The sequence below is a fragment of the Melitaea cinxia genome, chromosome 21, assembly GCF_905220565.1.
Source record: "Melitaea cinxia chromosome 21, ilMelCinx1.1, whole genome shotgun sequence".
In the NCBI taxonomy this organism is placed as follows: Eukaryota; Metazoa; Arthropoda; class Insecta; order Lepidoptera; family Nymphalidae; genus Melitaea; species Melitaea cinxia.
Window position 1 is genome coordinate 10,814,072 of NC_059414.1, and position 22,575 is coordinate 10,836,646.

The 22,575-nt window shown below is 32.4% G+C and overlaps 2 protein-coding genes across 2 annotated transcripts in view; one reads left to right on the forward strand and one right to left on the reverse strand.

The window, feature by feature from the left end:
• LOC123663864 (fibroblast growth factor receptor homolog 1-like) overlaps window positions 1-22,575 on the reverse strand; it is a 110,249-nt gene that overhangs the window by 57,341 nt on the left and 30,333 nt on the right. The window contains exon 2 of the mRNA XM_045598509.1: window positions 6,323-6,470. Coding sequence (XP_045454465.1) covers window positions 6,323-6,425 — 103 coding nt within the window. The 5' untranslated portion in view covers window positions 6,426-6,470. The remainder of the gene's footprint in view (window positions 1-6,322; window positions 6,471-22,575) is intronic.
• Window positions 7,797-9,864, forward strand: LOC123663862. Its single transcript, XM_045598506.1, has 4 exons — window positions 7,797-8,003; window positions 8,372-8,474; window positions 8,552-8,683; window positions 8,774-9,864. The coding sequence occupies exons 2-4, from the start codon at window positions 8,378-8,380 to the stop codon at window positions 9,862-9,864; spliced, it is 1,320 nt and encodes a 439-aa protein (XP_045454462.1). The 5' UTR covers window positions 7,797-8,003; window positions 8,372-8,377.

Here is a 22,575-nt window from a genome sequence, read left to right on the forward strand (position 1 = left end):
CGAAACATATTTATTTGTATGTGGCTAAGGTTACGTAACTATAGCCATTCCGGAGCCAGTCTATTTTCTTACAGTTGTAAACTTTTTATTGTATAACTCTTAGAGCGCAGCAAAATACTATTTATTTTCTCACCAACTATAAATTTTTTACGGCTATTTAAGCATCAACTCCACTTCTGCCCCCTTTTCGTGTAGACGGTGGATTTGTTGTCTTTAGACTTACTGAACATTTAGAGCATCACAGACAAGTGACTTTTGGTCGATGTCAACAACTAGCGACTGGTCCGACTAAATTTCTTATAGACTGGAAATTATCACATTTCTTATTTGATTAGATATATAAATCTAATAAATAAAATTCTCGTGTCGCGGTGTTTGTAGTTAAACTCCTCCGAAACGACTTGACCGATTCTCATGAAATTTTGTGTGCATTTCGGGTAGATCTGAGAATCGAACAACATCTATTTTTCATACCCCTAAGTTGTAGGGGGGGAATCAAGGGGGATTAATAAGATATATGGCAAAACAACGTTTACGGGGTCAGCTACTAGTCTAGCTCTATACTATAAAACAATACGACACATGTCAAAACTCAACTTAGTCGAACATAGTACGAAGAAAAATAAACTTCCTGAAAAATAGAGATTAGCTTATTTTTCACGGACTCTGGTAGACGATTATTGACTTTTGATGAACTAATTTTAATGAAACCAAATTGTAATGTATACCTACCGACCGGGAACCTAATTATTATCTCTTACTACGTGCTCATCAATTAGTTTTCAGTTTGCGGGAGCTCTTACTAAATTTTTATAGATGTCAAACGAGTTAGGTACTATAAACTGCGTTTAATGGGTTGTTTCTCGTGAAACAATCGACTGCGGTAGACTAATAGACTGCTAAGGATATGAGCTGTAAAATTCGGCTCTAAATCAACGTTAGTAGCAATGTGCTGAAAAATATACTCGAGTATAAATCAATTTAACAATAACATTGTGTTCTTAATGAAGTACCATAAAAGCCTGTGAACGATTCTGTACATAATTTTATGTAAATTGTTAGGGGTTGGATGATTGAAGCAGTTCTAAAGCTACATTTATATGTAGATAATTCTATTTTTTGCACATTGTTGATGCATCAATATACGAAAAAGTTACAGGCAAATATTTAAAGAATATTTGACCATTTCAAACAAATCAATCACAACAAGTCAGAGACAAACGTTAGGATTTGCGTCGAACCATTAGAACGTATTGAATATAAATGGAGACAGTGGACGGAAGTCGGCGCTCTTTACCTCAGTTCGGTTTTGTCGGACATGCATCCTATGAGAATCCGTCATATCTCGCATCAGCACGTAGGATGCATTCGCAATATTCCATATGCTGGGAAACTCGTGAGCACGATTCGTGACCGTCCACGTCCTTACACAGCCTTGGAAAAATATATTTATATTCCAATAACGTTGCTATCAGGATTCGCACAATAGCTGGATTAACATTATTTTTAATGTTTAATAAATAATCTATTAATTCCTCAGTATTGTGTGCTTATTTCAATTTATTAGCTGTAAGCATTTCTGTCTGCATTTACCTGTAAGTTATTATTCCTACTTATTAGTACATGTTACCTTTGTACGTTTCACTTAGGCTGAAAATAAATTTGGAGGTAAAACTTTTTTACGTACGCTTGACTTGGGGAGAAAGATGACGAACGCGTGACGAGAGCGTTACGAACAGTGTGATCGAGCGAGGCGAACGGAAGTTGAGAGCGAGATATAAGTTAGGTAGTGAAGATAGAAAGGGAGATATTTATGTTTCGTCAGATTTACTTCAGTCGTGTCGTCTAAAGCACACTCGTTTTTTTATTTAGTTCTTTATCAATGACATCATTTTTATCATTTGTGACATGAATTTTATGTTTTAAGATAAATATTTTATCTGTTGCAACAATTCGTATCGCAAAAAATTTTATTTAATTTTAGTCGTAAATCTTTCTTATCGTTATTTTATTATGTTTGTTTAGGACCAAATTGGAGTAAACAAAGTTGACGCAGAATGCCATCAATGTAAATATTTACCGACTTTCAGATAAAGAGAGTATTTGTTGAGAAATCGTAAAACGTGATAGTGACTATCGTAAAATCGAAAATAAATTTCTACATTATTTACTGCTTTGCCATTGAGTTGATTTCTTACACAGATGCTTGCGCTAAGATCCTGATGATAATTGCAAGTAAATACATGTTTACGCCTGTTTTCGCTTAGTAAGTATCAATAGCAACTACTTACTAATAACTACTATAAGTGCTAGCGAGGTCATTAATAGCCAATTTTACTTCTGAATTATGTAGCTGACACACTATGAAATAATTATTAAAAGTCTTTGTCGATAGTAGAAAACAAAAAGGAGTATTTTTTTGTACCTCACGTACATAGAGAGATTATGTCGATATTTCATTATTATTATTTTTTAATTACTAATCTTAGTAGGATGAAGATTGATTTGATGCTAGGAGCTTATTAAAAAAAAATAATCGAGCCACAGGACTACTTACCAGTATCGTCAACCGTCATAATTTAACTATATTTCATACATTATGCGCGATTCAAAGGCGGGACGATTCACTTGGATATCACATCCCTGTGGAATAACAGCAAATATGCAAGTTTCATTTCCTGTCTGGGAATCATATGTCAATCTCTAACAAACAAAGACTCAGTCTTCCTTCCTATCACCAAAAGAGAAAGCAACTGATTTTAATGAATTCCTTCTTTATTACAAAAATATAAAGGCGTCTATTGTCTTCATATTGAATGTGTTTTACTTATTTTATATATGAAATTCTCGTGTCACAATGTTAATTACAATACTCCACTGAAACGGCTGGACTGGTTTTTATGAAATTTTGTGTGCATATTGGGTAGGTCTGAGAATCGGCCAACATCTATGTTTCATACCCGTAGGTACGTTATAAGGCTTTATATTTTATTAAGGTTGCCGTGTGGTGTCGGCCAAGTAGAATAGCACCACCCCCTTTCTTCCTGGGGGGGTCATAAAAGGCGACAGAGGGATTAACCTAGCTCAAAATCATCAGGGTCCTGGAGAAGAAAAACTTCATTTGAAACCCGGAATGGGGTCTCCGTCAAGCATTCGTGATATAGCTCTAAAATTGGAAAGATCCCTGCAGCCGAACTGGCTCAACAAATATCGACTCGTCGTTCCTATGAGCCTAGTCAGTGAGGTCCAGAGGGTGGCGCAGAGCTTAGGCAACTCTGCGTTTTCCTGAACAGTGGCCTAGGTGACACAGTGTCTGTCTAAATCGTCTACAATAGACGGACTAAGGCCAATGAAGTTATAAAGGGGGGAGGGATAAAGACTGTTAATAACATATATGGCAAAACAACGTTTGCGGGGTCAGCTAGTAGTATATAAGAATTAGTGTATTTAATTAAGGAACTTACTTAATAAGAAGCACAATCTACGTCCATTTTTTTAAATTAAATATTAATAAAAGCGGTTACACGGAATGAAATTTAAATTTTATTAACACCTTCAAATCAATAAATAAAAATGTAGCAGAAATTGTACAGGACATCTATTCTATGTAAATAAGAATTGTCAAAATGTTGGTATGTACGATTGTGCGCGCATAGCTTCCGAGCGACTGCATTGGTAAATTTTATTATTGTGTATTTGTAATTGCTAGGACAAGGTTTTATGAAGAAAAAAAAAGATATTCATGGAAATATGTAGCGTATTCATGGAAAGAAGTGGTGGTTCAAAGTTCTCGGGGTCAGCCGCTTTCATAAAAAACAATATATTACAACCGTACCCGATTGGTCTATGTCAGATTAATTGTCAAATAAAACATGGCAATCATTTAACCAATCAGAAACGACCTCCTACCCTCAGCGCGTCCATTCAGATACAATCAAGAACCCATACAGGGAAAGGGCTTCATAAACTGGTCATTACAGTAATTGTCTATGCATCCGGCTGTTTAATGAGAACCAAATGAGAGGGTTGAAGCATTTGGGAAGTAATTGATTTTTCCCCGTGAAGTAATAACGTGTTCCGCTTTGACTTTAACTTCAATTTCCTTGATTGTGTATGAAAGATCGATGTAAAAAATGTCAATCGAGTTTTAGTAGGAAAATTCAGTAATGTCTATACAATTGTCCATTTAATAAAACAAACATATTATAGCGTATTTTTTTTTAAATATTATTAGAATGTTTGAAACTGTTTTTTTTTTTTTACATCCTATTTATATCCTATCCTTTTACTTTCTTTTAAATTAATATGCTCTAGGAATGAAATATTATGTTCTTAATCCATTATTTTATAACAAAAGTTATTTTTAATGTGCTGCGTGTTATTTGGTCACACTAAAATTTATTTGGGATCTAACAACTACTTTTCGAGTTATATCTAATAATACGTTTTTACTTGACTATTTTTTCGTCGACCGTTGTATTTATACCACATAGCCTTTTACTGGGTGTACCGATTTTGATGATTTTTAATTTAATCGAAAGCCGATGTTTATCATACGATGTGGTCACATTTAAATTTCATCGAGATCTGATCACAACTTTTGTAGTAATCTTTGATAACGCGTATTTACTAGACTATTTTTTCGTCTACCTACGTTGTATTACTTGTCGGTGTAATTGTAGTCGTTTTTTTTTTCGTTTGCAATACAATTATTAAATATAAAATTTTATTTCAAATAATTATATGTATAGACTATAATATTAGAAACAGCGCTATCGAACTGTATTATTTATCAATATATTTAAAAAAAAAAGGTGAGATTAGTTTTTTGCTATTTTCTATCCATCCCTAACGTAGACACTATAAAAATACACACAATGCCTTTATACTAAAGACATATTATGGAATACAATGATAATCTCATGAATGATATCTATTAATTTTCGAAAATGGAATCGAAGTCCTAACTACCACCTTCCAAACTTTTCGTTGAGTCCAACGCGACGGATGTATCAAAATAAATTATTATTTAAATACTTAATTATTTCACAATTGATCAAACAGATATATAAATAAGTTGCCACGCACGATTCGCAATGAATCGTAATATCGGACCCTTTCCAATACCAAAAATATCGATGCGTCGAAAATTTCAAAATTTCGTATGCGTAACGTATAGGTACAATTGTTTGCTCACAAACGAAAAAATACCGACTTCAATTACAAGTAGTACGACGTAGGTAGTCGGTAAAACGGTCAATTAAATGCGCATTATTAGAGTTAACTCAAAAAGTAGGTACTCATCAAATCTCAATCACATATAAATGAGACGAGAGCGTATGACAAGCACTAGCTAGCGATTTAAAAAAAGAATTATCAAACTCGATACACCTAGTAAAAAGATATGAGAATACAGAATAAATAATATAGTTGAATTGAGAACTTCCTCCTTATTTTGAAGTCGGTTAAAAATTAAAATTCTCGTCAAAGCTTGAAAGATTTTTGTTAATATATCACAATGGGTTGTATACAGAATACCTAACAAGTTTATTACCAATTTATGAAGTTAATAAAAATTCAACGTGTGTCAGTTTTAGCCCATTGTTGGATTTAGATTTAAAAATCAACGAACAAAATATCAAATAAATTTAGCGTTTTGATAATATGATTTATCGCTTCCTCGCAAAAATTACTAATTCGTATTACTTCCTGCGTAGTATTTTCGATTCTTAAATAATTTACTTGAAAGGTTATTGCGATTCTATTGTTTTTTAAAACGTTCATTTTGTTTTTGTAGTTCCTGTCGTCATAAATATTTGATATAACTTTAAATGAATTATGAATGTGAATAAAAAAACATGAAATTACTTTAATTTTGTCATATGATATATTTCAAAAAAAAATTGTCTACGAGACACAAAATATATATGTATTTATTACCTACCAATCGATAAATATAAAAAAAAAATTATTATAAGCAAATTACGCTGGCCATACATGTTTTTGCTGTGTCTGGGTGTTTATGCAGTCCTTGTATCTCCCCACCGTGCCTCGGAGAGCACGTTAAGCCGTCGATCCCGGTTGTTACCATGTACACCTGATAGCGATCGTTACTAATTGTAGCGAATATATCCGCCAACCCGCATTGGAGCAGCGTGGTGGATTAAGCTCTGATCCTTCCCCTACATGGGGAAAGAGGCCCAGTAGTGAGATATTATAGGCTGAAGCGTAATATTCTAAATATAATATAACCTGTAAAATACATTATCATTTTGTAAGTACAAATTTGTTTTTCGTTGTCTCAATTTGTTTATTGACTTACCTAAAACAATGTCTCTGGCTGAAACGACGCATGCCAATGCCACGATTGCGAAAGTGACAGCGATTGGCATTTCGCGCCAAAACGCAATGGCGGCCCGCGTCATGTTTCAAAATGGACTTCAACTTGTCTTGTTGGGATCCATTAGCCGCTGGAACAATAGAATCGAGTATAAATTTAATGTCTTCTTAGCTTATTATTTTTACGACTATGTTTAGAAAGGAATTTCTCCATTAAAACGTAATTTAACTCTGCTAATAATAATTACAAAAGACAGATTAACAATAATATAATTTGAGAAGTACTTTCAATAATTTGATTTGTTTTGTAAAATCTTATTTTATGCTATTCGAAAAATAAATTTAATATTATTTAGAAGTACTACGACGCCGCATTGGCGCAACGGTTACAGCCATGGATTGTACCTGTTGCGCTGGCGGTTGCGGGTTCGATCCCCGCACATAACAAACATTTGTATTCGCCATACAGGTGTTTGCCGTGGTCTGGGTGTTTGTACAGTCCTTGTGGGTCTCCCCACCGTGCCTCGGAGAACACGTTAAGCCGTCGGTCTCGGTTGTTATCATGTACACCTGATGGCGATCGTTACTCATAGTAGGGAATATATCCGCCAACCCGCATTGGAGCAGCGTGGTGGATTAAGCTCTGATCCTTCTCCTATATGGGGAAAGAGGCCTATGCCCAGTAGTGGGATATTACAGGCTGAAGCGTTAGAAGTACTGTAGATTAAAACTATTTCTAAATATAACTTAATAATTTAATTAGAGTATGATATCGCTCATTTGCGACAAGATAGACATTTCTCAAAATTTATGATTTTTTAACCGACTTCCAAAAAAGGAGGAGGTTCTCAATTCGACTGTTAAAAATGTTACATCAGAACTTTTGCCCGTGTGGACCGATTTTGACAAATTTTGTTTTAATCGAAAGGTGGTGTGTGCCAATTGGTCCCATTTAAATTTATTTGAGATCTAACAACTACTTTTCGAGTTATATCTAATAATGTGTTTTTACTTGACGCTTTTTTCGTCGACCTACGTTGTATTATACCGCATAACTTTCTACTGGGTGTACCGATTTTAATAATTCTTTTTTTGTTGGAAAGGGGATATCCCTAGTATAGTACCGTGATAAGGAAACCAGTATCTGATGATGGGATCCCAGAGGAATCGAGGGAAACTCTTGAAAATCCGTAATAACTTTTTACTGGGTGTACCGATTTTGATAATTTTTAATTTAATCGAAAGCTGATGTTTATCATGTGGTCACATATAAATTTTATCGAGATCTGATAACTTCTTTTTCAGTAATCTTTAATAACGCGTAGTTGCTTGACTATTTTTTCGTCGATCTACGTTGTATTACTTGTCGATGTAATTGAAGTCGGTTTTTTTTTTCGTTTGCGAGCAAACACAATTATTAGTTAACAATACAGTTGTGTAGGAATAAATGCGCTCAATTTACTGTAAGAACGTCATTTCTCTAAGCTGTCCAGTAAGACAGAGAGCGCAGATATTCGCGTTTGTGCCGTTATAGTATTGTCCCTTTCGTTTCGGCGACTTGGGACAACATCGACATTATTTTAGTGGTGTTGTAACAGTGCGAGCGGCAGGTTGTACTTGTGCTCTTGAAGAACGTCATTTTTTACGTAATAACGTTATTGCCGGTAAGTTAATGAAAATGATTTTAATACAATTTACAAGAATAATGTGTTTAGTATAAATAAGTCGTTAGTGCTGATTATATTTCAATAATTCAGTATACGCATATTTCGTGTTATGACGATATCGCTGAGAAAATTAACAACCATTGGAGTATTATAACGAGTTATGACGTTTTTGTTAACAAAGAAAAAAATTAATTAATATTTCAAAAAAATATATCTACACTTATGCCATTACAATTTAAAATAATTTGCATTATTTATGGTAAAACTTAGCAACATTTTGTAATAAAACGTTTTAGAAGATAATTCGAGACACGTTTTCTTATTTATGTATTAATTTTATAGCACTTTTCTTGCATATTTTTTAGTCGACAATGGTGTTTCCACATACCTCAAGAGGCAAAAGAATTTTGGCATTGATTGACAAGCATAATAATTCACCCATTGAAGAGGTTACGCCTAATGATACCAGTATGTGCTTTTGGTTTCTTTTGTAATTATATTTGTTCTTCGCGTATCTATTATAAAACTAACCTATTACTTTTCAGGCGATGAAAAAGCTAACCAAACATCATACGAGGTGAAAAGTTTACCTAATGAGAGTAGTTCTTCTTGCAGCTCGTCACCTAATTCAAATTCATCAGCTGATTCAGACTCATCAGATGAAACGTTTATTGAAGGTTAGTGTTTTGTTATGTTACTGTAGTGAATTGCATTTGCTTACGAAGATCTAAAATTAAATACTTATTATGTTTACATTTATTTTGCAGATAGTGATGATTCTGTCAAAGATCCGATGTATATTCCACCTGAGCAACTTTTTCAGCAGAAACGTGCTGAGTTCATAGAGACAATTGAGTGTTCAACTCCATTACCATCTACTTCAACGGCAGATAGACTCATAACTCTTTCTGAACCCCCTCCTCTCCCTTACCAGCGTAGTCCTGAGTCGCTAGTTGAACAGAGAAATAAGAATTACACTGCAACTAATTTCGATAGCGTAAACCCATTGTCATCAACTTCAATAGAAAATAGTATCAAAGCTTCATCTCCTGCAAGTCCGAAGGCAAAAAAAGGAAGAAAACGCAAAAGGAATGAAGAAAATTGGAAGAGAAATGTAAACAAAATGCTGCGAAATACTGGTAAAGCTTATAAAAGTGCTAGCAATAAAATAAAAGAAGAAAGAAAAATTAAAGAACCGTGCGGAGATAAATGTCGTTTACAATGTAAATCTAAACTATCTGAAGATGAAAGGATGTTATTATTTAAGAACTACTGGGCGTTAGGTGATAACAAAAAACAATGGGAATACATTTCAAAGAGTATGTCAATCATTACACCAAAATATCGTTACATTCGTGAAGGAGGAATAAGAAAACCTCGTAATAAGAATCACGCATTTCATTTTAAGTTACCCGATAAATCAGTGAGAGTTTGTAAAATATTCTTTAAGAACACCTTAGGTATTAATGACCGGCCAATTCGCACCGTTTTAGAAAAAGAAGATCAAGTGGCAAATTGTCTATTGGCTGATGACAAGCGCGGTAAACACGACAAACATCCGCGGGTTGACGAAGCAATCAAAAATGGCATTCGTGAATACATAGATGCGATACCAAAAATCGAGTCTCACTATACAAGATCCAATACAAGCAGAGTTTTCATAGATGGAAGTAAAAATATAGCCGACATTCACAAAGACTATGTGGCAATTCAACAAAAAAAAATTTACCTTTCGGCAATTATGTCCTTTTTTACAAAATATTTACTCAAGAATTTAATATATCTTTTTTTAGCCCAAAAAAGGATATGTGTGATGTGTGTGCTGCCTTTGAAAACTCTGATAATAAAGAAAACCTAAAAGATGAACATGATAAACATCTGAAGGAAAAAGAACTATGTCGCGCAGAGAAGGCAAAAGACAAATTAAATGAAAATATTGTAACAGCGGTCTATGATCTTCAGGCTGTATTTCAATGCCCCAAAGGTGATGTATCAGTCTTTTATTATAAATGTAAGTTAAATGTATTTAATTTTACAATTTGCGATTTAAAAACAAACAAAGTAGAATGTTTTGTTTGGGACAAGTCCAGTGCTAATAGAGGTGTGAATGACTTAGGAACTTGCGTATACAAGTATCTAGAACAGATTTCGTTACTCAATAGTGATAAGAGTCTTGACATTGTCTTTTACTCAGACAATTGCGCAGGCCAGCAAAAAAACAAGACAATTATTGCAATATATTTATTCGCATTACAAAAGTTCCCTAACCTCCAAACGATTACACATAAATATCTTATAAAAGGGCATACCCAAAACGAGGGTGATGCAGCTCATTCACTAATAGAAAGACAAGTAAAAAAACTGCTAAAAGCTGGACCAATGTACACACCAGAAGCCTTTATCGGTGCTATAAAAATGGCTAGAAAAAACCCTGAACCATTTCATGTGAATGAGATGTGCACAGAAGATTTTGTTGATTGGAAAGATGCATGCACCCAAATGGGAGTCAATTTGACGAAGGACGAAGAAGGAAATTCAGTTAAGATTGGAAATATAAAAATTTTGAAGATTGAAAAGGATAACCCACGCATATTATTTTACAAGAACTCTTACGGAGAAGAAGAATTTAAAAAAGCAGAAATTATCAGAAAGAAGAAAAGGATTGACGTAAACGTCAAGAAAGCTTATGATTGTAAACCAGGCATATCGGACAGAAAAAAAGCAGATTTGTTAGATTTATTAAATAAAAACTTAATTCCACAGTTCTATGCCCGGTTTTACAATTCTTTGTAAAGTTTAGGGCAATATTATGATTCTAACAGTATTTTAATAGTTGTTTTGAATTATTTCTAATTATAATTGTTAATACTTATTTTATGATAACCACTGTTTCTTTTTATAAAGATTTTAATATGACTGTGTTGTAGTTCACTTTTGATTAATATATTAATAAAGTTTTTTCAATATCATATTTTGTTAATATTACTTTAAGTTTACCTCAAATTTAAAGTTATTTTTGAGTGTAATGTCATAAGTCTAAATATTACAAAAATATTTATATATTTATCAGCAACAACGACATAAGTATTACCCTGCTGCGGAAAAAATAGCACAGTATATTTTGTGCGCTTTCTACGTAAGATTAAATATTTTAACAAAAAACTATACTAACCACACTACATTTTTGTCTAAATAAGTAACATAAAAAATCAATAATTAAGGTATAATTTTAACTTGAAACTATAAAATTGCTCTCCTGTAAAATGATGTTTTTTAAGAAATGTCGTCCTTGTTGCAAATGAGCGATATGACACACTTATAGTTTATATAGAGAAGGAGTTTAACTGAGGTAGGGCACAGCAGGAATTTCCTGCTCAAAATATGGAGCAGCCCGACTGGGGTAGTACCTCGACCTTACAGAAGACCACAGCTAAATAATACTGTTTTCAAGCAGTATTGTGTTCCTGTTGGTGAGTAAGGTGACCAGAGCTCCTGGGGGGATTGGGGATTGGGTCGGCAACACGCTTGCGATGCTTCTGGTGTTGCAGGTGTCTATAAGCTACGGTAATCGCTTACCATCAGGTGAGCCGTACGCTTGTTTGCCGACCTAGTGTCATAAAAAAAAGGAGTGCAGAGTGCTAATATTTTTTAAAATTATGCATAAAAATACATTAAATCATTACACACACTACTATATATTTGACACACCCCCGCATAATTATATGCTATCTGTTTATTATTATATATTAGGTATAGTTTTTGACAACAGAACCTTAATAATTTTCAAGTTATAATTTAAATTAATTATGGTCGAATTTCGACCACAGGGCGACCACTAGTTCAGTCACCTTCCTAAATAGCATTTTGATTTAGTAAAGGTTGTCTCTCTTGTTTATGCAACATAATAATTCTGAGTCTTCCTTCCGCAAATCAAAAATGAAGACAAATTTATTTCAGTCGAATCGAATTGAGCGTTTCGTTTGATTAACGACTGTAATTATTTTTAATTAAGAAACAAAATAAAAAAGTATGTGTATTTATACTTATGTATGTAATACTTATGAATTATTTATATGTATTTTACGTTTGTACTTTATTAGTTAGTAGTGACGCGTTTCCCGCCACAAAAGTCCACAGATAAAAAATAGAAAATAGTCCGGACCGACACCCTTGTATCAATTAATCCAACGTCATTTATTTATACCACAGATTATAAAAACACGTATAAAAATAAATCAAGTAAAAGATTGTTGAAAGTTCTATTTCAGTATCGAGGGAACGTAACAATAAAAACGTAATCCAACCCTCAACTTGATGTATCCACTTTTAAATATATACCATTTTAACCCTTCAGCGCTATGATATATGAGACCGAAGCACGTGTTATACGGCCTAATGAAAAGTAACATTAAAAAGAGCAATTCTGTACAAAAAAGGTACATTTCTTCCAAACTTTTTTGTATATTTATGATCATCTATTTACGTTGAAATCGTAAATGTTAGATTAAATGCGCTGGCAACACTAAATGCCAATGAAATTCTTTTATAGGATATTAATTTGCAATTAAAACGACCAATTAAAGAACAAGTCATCTTGCGCTTAATTTACAATTAATGTTATTAATTTTAAAATCATATTTAAGCTAATGTCTTATAAAACGAATAAAAATTTACCATCTTAATAAGTTTATTCGAAAAATATGGTTTTCATTCATGCCACAAATAATTTTATAATTAAAAAAGTTATCTGTCATTCAAGTTTTTTAAAAAGATAATAAGTCACAAAGAATAATAAAGTTTTTATAATCAACCCCTCTAATGGCGCGTACGTCAAATATAAAAATGTACACATTTTTATATGGCTGTTTATTTTAATGTTTAATTTTACACCGAGGCAACGAACCCGCGGTCAGACGAGCTGGTATAAAATTATATCCAGCGTGCCTCTGCAGAAAATGCATTAAAACTTTCAGTGTAATGTGAACCTTTCAATCAAATCGATTCTAATACAAATAGAGGTGCTCCTTGTTGAAAAGAGGTTTTTTCAGCAAATGAAGTAATTTCTGTCCCAAGATCTTTAGAGACTTTACATGAAGGAAATGATTTATTTTTTTCTTAATATTTTTTTTTTTTTGAAACTATTGTGCACTCATTGTGACACATTATTAAGTTATTTACTTTGTTTACTGTTTTATTGCTGTTTCTTTAGGGTTTATCATTTATCTGTCACTATACATACATACATAGTTAATCTTGTTTACTATTTGTCACGATAGAATAAGATTCTTATAAGTAAGCGCTGTGTGTTTTTTTAAGTGACAAGTTCACCGTAAATTGTTCATTGAGTATTTATATCCTGTATGGTTTGTTAGTAGTGAATAAATCGTTGAAGTACCTTTATAAAATAAATAAAATAATGAAATATATTTTATCGAACAAAATGAGTAACCTTTACTGTAAATAAAGGTATTTATAAGCTATACAAATAAATTGACAAACTGACAATAACTTTTTCGTTAAATTCCGCGCGTACGAAGTCAAGGGCACAGCTAGCTTATTTACACAAAAAACAATCGTTGAATTAATAAACTTATAAACATTTATTGCACCAAATCACTACATAGTATAAAACAAAGTTGCTTCCCGCTGTCTGTATGCTTAGATCTTTAAAACTAAGCAACAGATTTTGATGTGGGTTTCTTTAAAATATAGTTCCGTGTAGTAAATAGAGTGATTCCAGAGAAAGGTAATAAAACATGCACAATATAGTAGAGTACTGTGTGGCTACGGTACTAAAGAATATAGCCACCCTCTCTCTTCCCGTGGGTGTCGTAAGAGGCGACTAAGGGATAACACAGTTCCGCTACCACCGGACAGGAAAAAGCCTACCGGTGGCGATATAACCATCCAACTGCTGGCTTTGAAATACACAGGCCGAAGACGGGCAGCAGCGTCTTCGGTGCGACAAAGCTAGCCCTGCGGTCACCAACCCGCCTGCCCAGCGTGGTGACTATGGGCAAAACACATGAGTTCACGTTATTTTTGGCGTAAACTTGTGGAGGCCTATGTCCAGCAGTGGACTGTATAGGCTGTAATGATAATGATGAATATAGTAGAGGAACACTGATAGTTTTAGAGGTTTCTAATGTGATGTCGTAAATAAACACATTTTTTGCGCATATATTACAATACATAGTATCAGCATTGCACCCGTGCGAAGCCGGGGCGTGTCGCTAATATAAAAGATATATAAAAGATATTGCCTATTATAGTAAATATTATCTTGAAAGTAATAAATTAAACATGTTTTCACTTGAAGTGTGAAGTCGAGATAAAAGAAATAAAAAATATATATAGTATGCACAAGTCGGTATATTGACGCAGATAAAATAAACAATTACATAGTCACCGACACCAGATGGCGCGTGCGGCGATTTCTATACTAATATTAGTAAACAAATTTTTTTTATTCGAATACAGAGTGCTTTAGAGTTTTTTCTTTCTAAATATATATATAATTATGTATAAAATGGTTCTCATAAAGTAGAAACATTTTGGTAGGTATCTAAATGTCTGTAATAATTTCATTAAATAATAAAAAAACTGTGTTGCTTCAAAATTTACTGTAAATATTTACGAGTAAATTGATATTTTTGAAAATAAGTTACATAATGCTTTTTTTATATGAAACTTTTTTGGCAAAACTACTAAAGTTTACATTAACACATTACACTTGCTAAAAAATTCGTAGATTCTAGAAACCATCTTTAAAATTATACGAGTATCTATTTTTTTACATAAATATTAAATCGCTTTAATACTAATTTGTATAAAAATCACGTTTTAATAAAACCGCAATAGTTTTACAATTACCGCCACCGAGTTACGCCTGCCAATAACATCGACCGCAAACGTAGCAAAGGACAGACAGACGTGACTGTATATTTATATATAATTTAATATTATTTTCTTATAATGACATATTTTAGTTTTAAATAACTTACCTGGCGAACTTTTTCGTGAGTAAGTATATAATTTTTTTTTTATTTGATAGAGTCGATGGATGTTATGGGCGTGCATAAATTTCGGCGATTGTTTATTTTTTAACATTGATATACAAAATAGTATTTGTATTCAATTGTAAAAAGCATCATCAAGCAAATTCAAAAACATAAGCACATTTACAAAATTATAAAAAAAAAATGATAATTATTATTTAACAAAAAGATATAACTGCTAAAACGATAAAACCGTCATTGTCCAAACAGATCACATTCGCCATTTCGTAACTGCGTTGTAGCGAATTCGTTTCAAATTCTACAACATCCTGTGCAAGGAAACGCACGTGTTCACAAACTTCCTGTGTCCCTAACTCCCTACCGAGGAAGGTATCGACACCTGTAGCCCTAATTGTTGAGGAGATAGAGACTACATTGTTTTGTCAAACTTGACATAGAATTTAAGTCTACTAAGAAACTCGTCGCTTTTATTGTCATACAAATAGTGACTATTATTGTAATCAATCTTAATATAATTTACACGAAAAACATTCTTACAGCACTGTAATAAAGGTGAAATTAGTGTAATGAAATAGTGATGGAAAGTGTGAATCTTGAAAAAACTAAAACTTTAAGAAAAGTTACTTACTATCTACATACTTTTATTACTCCTATGAAGAGACTGGTATATAGATTTAATAAGTTATTTCAGGTAGGTAATAAGACTTTTTTCTTATTTACATGATGATATTTACAATTACTAGAACAAAAAAAAAATCACCAAAATAACATATTATTTTAACTGTTTTAACATGTGAAGTTATATTGCGGTCGATATCAAAAATAAATATTTCCATTTCATAATTATTTTAAACACAAAAACGTACAAACATTATACGCACAATACAATACAATAACCCAAAAATAACAACCAAAAATAACAATACAAAAACATCGAACGAAAAATATCTCAATTCTAAATCGACATTTTAATCTACATTCCTGTAATTTATCGTTCATTGTTTATCTGAACAGATAAACAACAAATAAAGCATGTGCATGTATTATCACAACACGTAGCTTTAAGCCCACGCGGACAATAAAGCATACAGACATCGAGACAGATTGATTTATTTTATTGTACTTGACTTTTTAAAGGGTTACTTGTTACTGTACCAGATATCTTGAGTAGGTACGTACTACGAGTACTAGTATGTAATGTTTTAAGTGGTTTTTGAAACACATTGCTACTTAAGACAGTTGAGATATGTCCCGCCCTGCTTTACTTACATTTAGATACTTGTCAGGATTTTTTGTTTGTTTCTTATAGTCTTAACTAACCGTTGTTTAGTAGATACACCTATAGTCTTTTTCAATTCCTACCAATAGTGTGTGTAAAACAAAAAGATTATTTTAAAATGAACGTTTTCTGTGTTATTTAACAAATTTTCAAATTTATTAGCGTAAAATATTTTTAGACAATATAATCTTATCAGTAAAGAAAAAAAAAATACCTTTTATCTTCAACACATAAGATTACAGTTTACAGTTTAAGGTAGTTCAAGATCATTTAATTTTAAATTTTCTATTTAACTGTTAACATCGACTGTCATAACACAAACGAAGAAAATAGATAATAAATGATTATAACAATAAAACATTAAATTGAAAAGTAATATAAACGAAACGTAAAACAATATCATCTTCAACGCTTAATTACAAAATACCTCCATTTAGTTAACTGTAAAAGTATTTTGACAAGACAATCTTAATTATTTTTAACGATAGAACTACAAAAACATCGGCATATATATCATCCGGTCAACAAAAGCGTGAAATCACAACAATCGAAGCGAATAAATCTTTAATTTTGTTGTGAATAATTCGGTGTTTCCCGGGAAATTAATGAAGTATTCACGTGAAAACAAACATTATTTATTTCTCTACGGGGAACGAGCTGCCAGTACACATTTATAACTCGGAATCATTCTTTGAAACAGTAACTCAATATGGTTGAAAAAATCTAAAGGGAATTTATTTAGGTATATTAAAATAGTAGATATGTGTTAATCGACGTTTTGAATTGGTAAATCCATGTAAATGAAAATATATCTCCGAAATGAATGTACGTGTATAACTTCGAAACGACTGCTGCCAAATTTTTTTTTATAAGTACAACTCGGTTGGTAAAGGTGCGGCTCACCTGATGGTAAGCTATTGGTAGCTTATATATGTCTGCAACAACAGAAGAATTCCAGAAGTATTTCCAGGAGCTCTGATCATCTTACTCACCAACAGGAATACAACTCTGCTTGAAAACAGTATTATTTAGCTGTGATCTTCTGTAAGGTGATAGTGGTACTCGTACGGGTACGGGGGGTACGTACCCCAGTCGGGCTGCTCCATATTTTAAGCAGAAAATTTCCTGCTGTGCCCTACCTCAGTTAAATTGGAAGCCATTTTTTTTGTTTTGTGTTCGTTATTATCAGTACAAGATTTGAATAATAGATAATTTAAAAAATCGATGTATTTATGAAGAGAATAAGGCGATATATAGTATGCCGATTCAGTTAGTGGTTTCTAACATTTTAATTAGTTGCTTGCCTGAATCTTGTCTTTCTTCATTTAATCCCAGTCCAATATTGAAAAAAGCAGCTCTTTTTGCTCACGCACCGTTCAATTTTGAGCATTCGAATCTTTATGCGAGTCTAGAAATTGTACTTTAGTAGAATATATTTTATTTTATCTGTTAATGAATGCGCCATTTTATTTTAACTTCAGATAATTGCTGCTTTATATTTAAAAATATGATAATTAATAAAATGTTTGAAGACTAATTAAAATGTATGAACGTATCTGCTAACTATGTTTGGGGGATCGAAATCGCAATGCTTGAAGACAAAAGTCTTCAAGCAATGCGTCCTGCCTGTGTTAACATACGAAGCCGAGGCGTGGACACTGACGAAGGGACTGGTCCATAAGTTTAAAGTCGCTCAACGTGCAATGGAACGGGCTATGCCTGGGGTTTCTCTTAAAGATAGGATTAGCAATGAGACTATCCGCGAGAGAACGAAATTAACCGACATAGCCCACATAATTAGCAAGTTGAAGTTGCAGTGGGCTGGTCATCTGTGTCGCAGGACTGATGGCCGTTGGAGCAGACGGGTCCTGGAGTGGAGATCGCGTCTTGGCAAACGCAGTGTGGGACGTCCTCCGGCCCGTTGGACCGACGATCTACGTAAGATTGCTGGTGTAGGCTGGATGAGGATTGCGGAAAACCGGAATGTCTGGCGTGAACTTGGGGAGGCCTACGTCCAGCAGGAGACTGCAATAGGATGAACTGACTGACTGAGTGATGTTTGAGGGACTACCTCATCTTTTCTACAATATATGAATATAGAAAAGAAATTACTTTTTTGTTCACAGTCCTGTGAAGTCTAAACAGATCGGGATTTATTTTATTGAATTTAATACAAAAATACACACACGTACGTCAATACAAAAAAAAATGATTTTTTTCTCTTTATAATCATAGCATAAAATATATACGCACATACAAATTCTATTGAAATGATTTGCATGCATTAAATTACTATAAACTTATCATCTCATAAAGATAATGTCTTAATGCAGAAATTGGATATCCATCGCATTTCTGTTTAGCTAGTAACGTATTCAATTCGCCATGAGTCTTATATACTAGATATGTACATATATATAGTAATCTAATTTTATGTACGTACGTGCGATCGGTCAAATCTTGAACGCAATATGCTATTTTGGTAGATTGTATACAACGTGCTCCGTTTGAACTGTCCACTTGAATAGAAACGCCTGAGGGAAATTAACAAAACGTTACTATAATAAAATTCTAAACGTAAGAAGCTCTTGAAAATAATTCTTGTAATAATGTATTATATTTACAATTTTTATATATAAGATGTTCGACTTCTAACTGGGTTCCTTCAACTCTTACTTGGTGGGTTCTGTAGGTGTAACAGATAACAGAAAAAAAACCTAGCTCATTTTTAAATTTAACTTTACCTAAATAGACGAGTTACTTTGATAGTCACATTCCACTTGATACCTTTCATGAGTACCTAAACAGCCCTATAAATTACAATAAGAAAACATTCTAAGAGGAAAAAAATTCTTTGAAATACGCAGTACTTTAGTTGTATTTGACAGCTAGTATTAATATTTCACTTTATTAACATTTTAAGGGTAAGAAAAATAATATCAGACAGTTATGCAGAAGTTCGTTGTCAGAGTAGCACGTATAATAAGACAAAACAAAATTAAAAAGGGGGCTAGGATTGATTTTCACGTGAAACTTGATCTAATACACTTACGGAATCGCCCATTTGAAGGAACACGGTTATGAGTCGAATGACCTACATAATATGTAAAAGATTAATTGATAACTAAGCTTTGTTAAAGAGAACCTAAAATTTATACAAAATTTTAAATTGTTATTACAACGAAATAATGTAAAAAAGTCATATTGTGAAGTACTTTTTCAATCTTTAAAATAATTAAGTTATTATAAATTTACAATTTTATCAATAATAAACAAAAAAAAAAATGGTAGCTATACATAAAAATGATTAAACTATAATAATCGTAACTTAAATATTATTACAAATTTCATTTAATATTTTATCATAGACGTTTTCAAAACAAATTGTTTGGCAAGTAACTCGTTCAATGCAAACGCGTTACGAGCAACGGCTGCTGTTTTCAATCTATCCGTGGTTTCTGCAAAATCGTATTCCAAATAATGCTCGTACGACCTACGGCGAGAGAAAACGTCGATGACTCCATCCAACGGGAAAACTAAACGAAATACGAGAAATATGAATCGATTCCCGGTAAAAACTTACTCGTCATAACAATTTTTGAAGGTATAGTATAATTTTAGTAGAGTTTGCCAAACATAACAAGAGTGTTTGACGATGTTTTTGTATACTTCAGTCATTAACAAATTAACTACGCCTACAATGTTTAACTCACTCAACTCACAATACAGCTATCAATGTAACACACAGCTATCGTGTCTGTAAAAATATAATCGTAGTAAAATTATAACATTAGATAATCGTAATAATTGTTAAGAAAACAAATTAAAATTTAATTGCAACATTATTTTATTTATAATGAAACAGAATAGACGTTATAAAACGCAAACACAATTACCCTTTGATGTCGGAAGGATTCTTTGGTCAGTATGCAGTTTCATCTCTTGCGGTTCCTCGTGTCCTCGTAAAGACCCTCTAAATATTCACACAACACAAATTAATACTGACAACGATACACAGTTTACAGTCATTAAGAAATAAATATGATTTTGATAGTTATTACATTATTGACTTATGATTGATTACATCGTTGTTGAAAAAACATCAAATCGCTCTCACAAATTCAAAAGTACCCTCATTTGCAACAGAGAACCCACATATAAAATCGTACCGGTCAATTCATCCTTAGAAAAAATTTACGTTACTTGAAAAAAAAGCTTCCATTTTTCGTTAAATTAATATTAATTCTCGACCTCAAGGACATCTAATTGTACTGAATGTATTATTACGCTATACTATTGTGATTCTTAACATAAGTAAATAAAGATCATAATAGCCCAATCGAATTGATTACATGGCCTAGTGTATCGTACTCCCCTGAGCAATAAAACGGGCTATTGTGTCCAAGCGATGTGTAAATCGACTGTAAGTAGCCGAGATTTGCTAGTGTTGTGCGGATAATGATTATTTATTATCGATAAATTTATTAAATTACTACCAATATATGATATGAAAATAGATTTGAGTAAATGCCAGATTTGCGTTGTTAATGCGGGCTTGTCTAGTTATTTATATCACAAACTTGATTATGAATGTTTTATATTATATTACGTGGGAAAAGTATTTTATCAAATTTATTGGTATCTCACTTGCAACTTATTACTTTTTATTGGCGTTTATTTTTAAGTACAAGTATAATGCATATGTCCTGTTACAAAATTATAACTACGGGGTATTTTTGTCCAATGAAATTCGAATTGCAACAGTTTTGCTAAGAATTAGTTCATTGCTTTTAATGGTCATATATTTTGAAAAAGAGTTGTGTTGTGTTAACCATAATGTCTTGAATAGAACTGGTTTATTCGTTAAAGCATCTAAAGTAACATTACTGACGACGATATACCAAAAGCTTTTTAGATTATCTCAGCTTTTTAAACATTTTATTTTAAAACAAAATATTTTAAATATATTTATAAAATAGATTTTTTTTAATCCAGTATAATATTTCAGCACTCTATCGCTTGGCCTACATAGTGAGATATTTCTATCATTCGCGACATTCATTCGACGATATTCACTCGGTAGGCCAATAAATGTCACATTTATCGACTTTTATCGACTCTTCCCATCACTAGAGTGGCCAGGACGATCGTTATTCAATTGGCCACACTACGACCCATAACGGTCGCTACAAAGTATTACGTGATATGAATAATGTTAATTTTAACTATGTTAGCGAAAATTTACAATAGTAAACACTTGCTCCATTAAGTTTGGTGTTTCTGAAAATAGCACTTAATGAAATACTACGAAAAATATTACGAAAAAAAAACCTGTAAACGTTTTAATGGTTTTTGCTTTTTTGTTTAACTTACAATAATCTTCATTATGTATTTGTATTAAAATAAATTTTGAAAGATAACTATGTATAATCTATACTAATATTTAAAAGCTGAAAAGTTTGTTTACTTGTTTGTTTGTTTGAACGCGCTAATTAATCTCAGGAACTACTGGTCCGACTTGAAAAATTCTTTCAGTGTTAGATAGCCCATTTATCGAGGAAGGCTAAAGGCTATATATCATCACACTAAGATCGCTATAGATCAACGCGGACGCGGTGTATAATAAACTGAGGTAAGGCACAGTAGGAAATTTTGCTATTCAACGTTTGCTGTATCGTCATAATTTATATTATATGAAATATCAAGTTAACAATGAGCAATTGAAAAATTTATAATAAAGTAGATAATATATTTATTTCTATATAATGATTTAATGTAAAGAATAAAGTGTATATGTAAAAAGCACAAAGTTATACATGGAATAAATAAACAAAAATTAAAAAAAAAAACAATGATAAATTAAACACTCAAAAGTACTATAGCAAGAAGTGTCGAGAAAAAGTCTTGTTACGCTTTTTTCGATTTCGATCTCATCACGCTCAGTACGTGTACAGCGCGATAAGGAACTTCGTTCCAAAAAGGGTTTACTTTTTTAGATCTTAACAAGTGTAAATACAATCTTTAACACTGCATTCACAATTAATTATCACTTAACATTTTAATAACAAGAGATCGAATCATATACACATTTTATTCTCTAAGCGCGAAATATTATTACCTCACAGAAAATAATTACCTAACGCCGAGTTGCACGAAACAAAATTAAAATTTAAGTAGAGATTAAACTAATTTAATCACAAGAATTTCATACAATTCTTTCGGTTAAATTAGTTTAATCACTACTTAAATTTTAATTTATTTTCATGCAACT

What these genes read in the sequence shown, in the direction of transcription:
- LOC123663862 (XM_045598506.1), top strand. Translation starts at nt 8,378, where the DNA reads ATGGTGTTTCCACATACCTCAAGAGGCAAAAGAATTTTGGCATTGATT. An exon ending in GGTTACGCCTAATGATACCA is followed by an intron (nt 8,475 to 8,551) that starts GTATGTGCTTTT and finishes ATTACTTTTCAG; the next exon opens with GCGATGAAAAAGCTAACCAA. An exon ending in AGATGAAACGTTTATTGAAG is followed by an intron (nt 8,684 to 8,773) that starts GTTAGTGTTTTG and finishes TTTATTTTGCAG; the next exon opens with ATAGTGATGATTCTGTCAAA.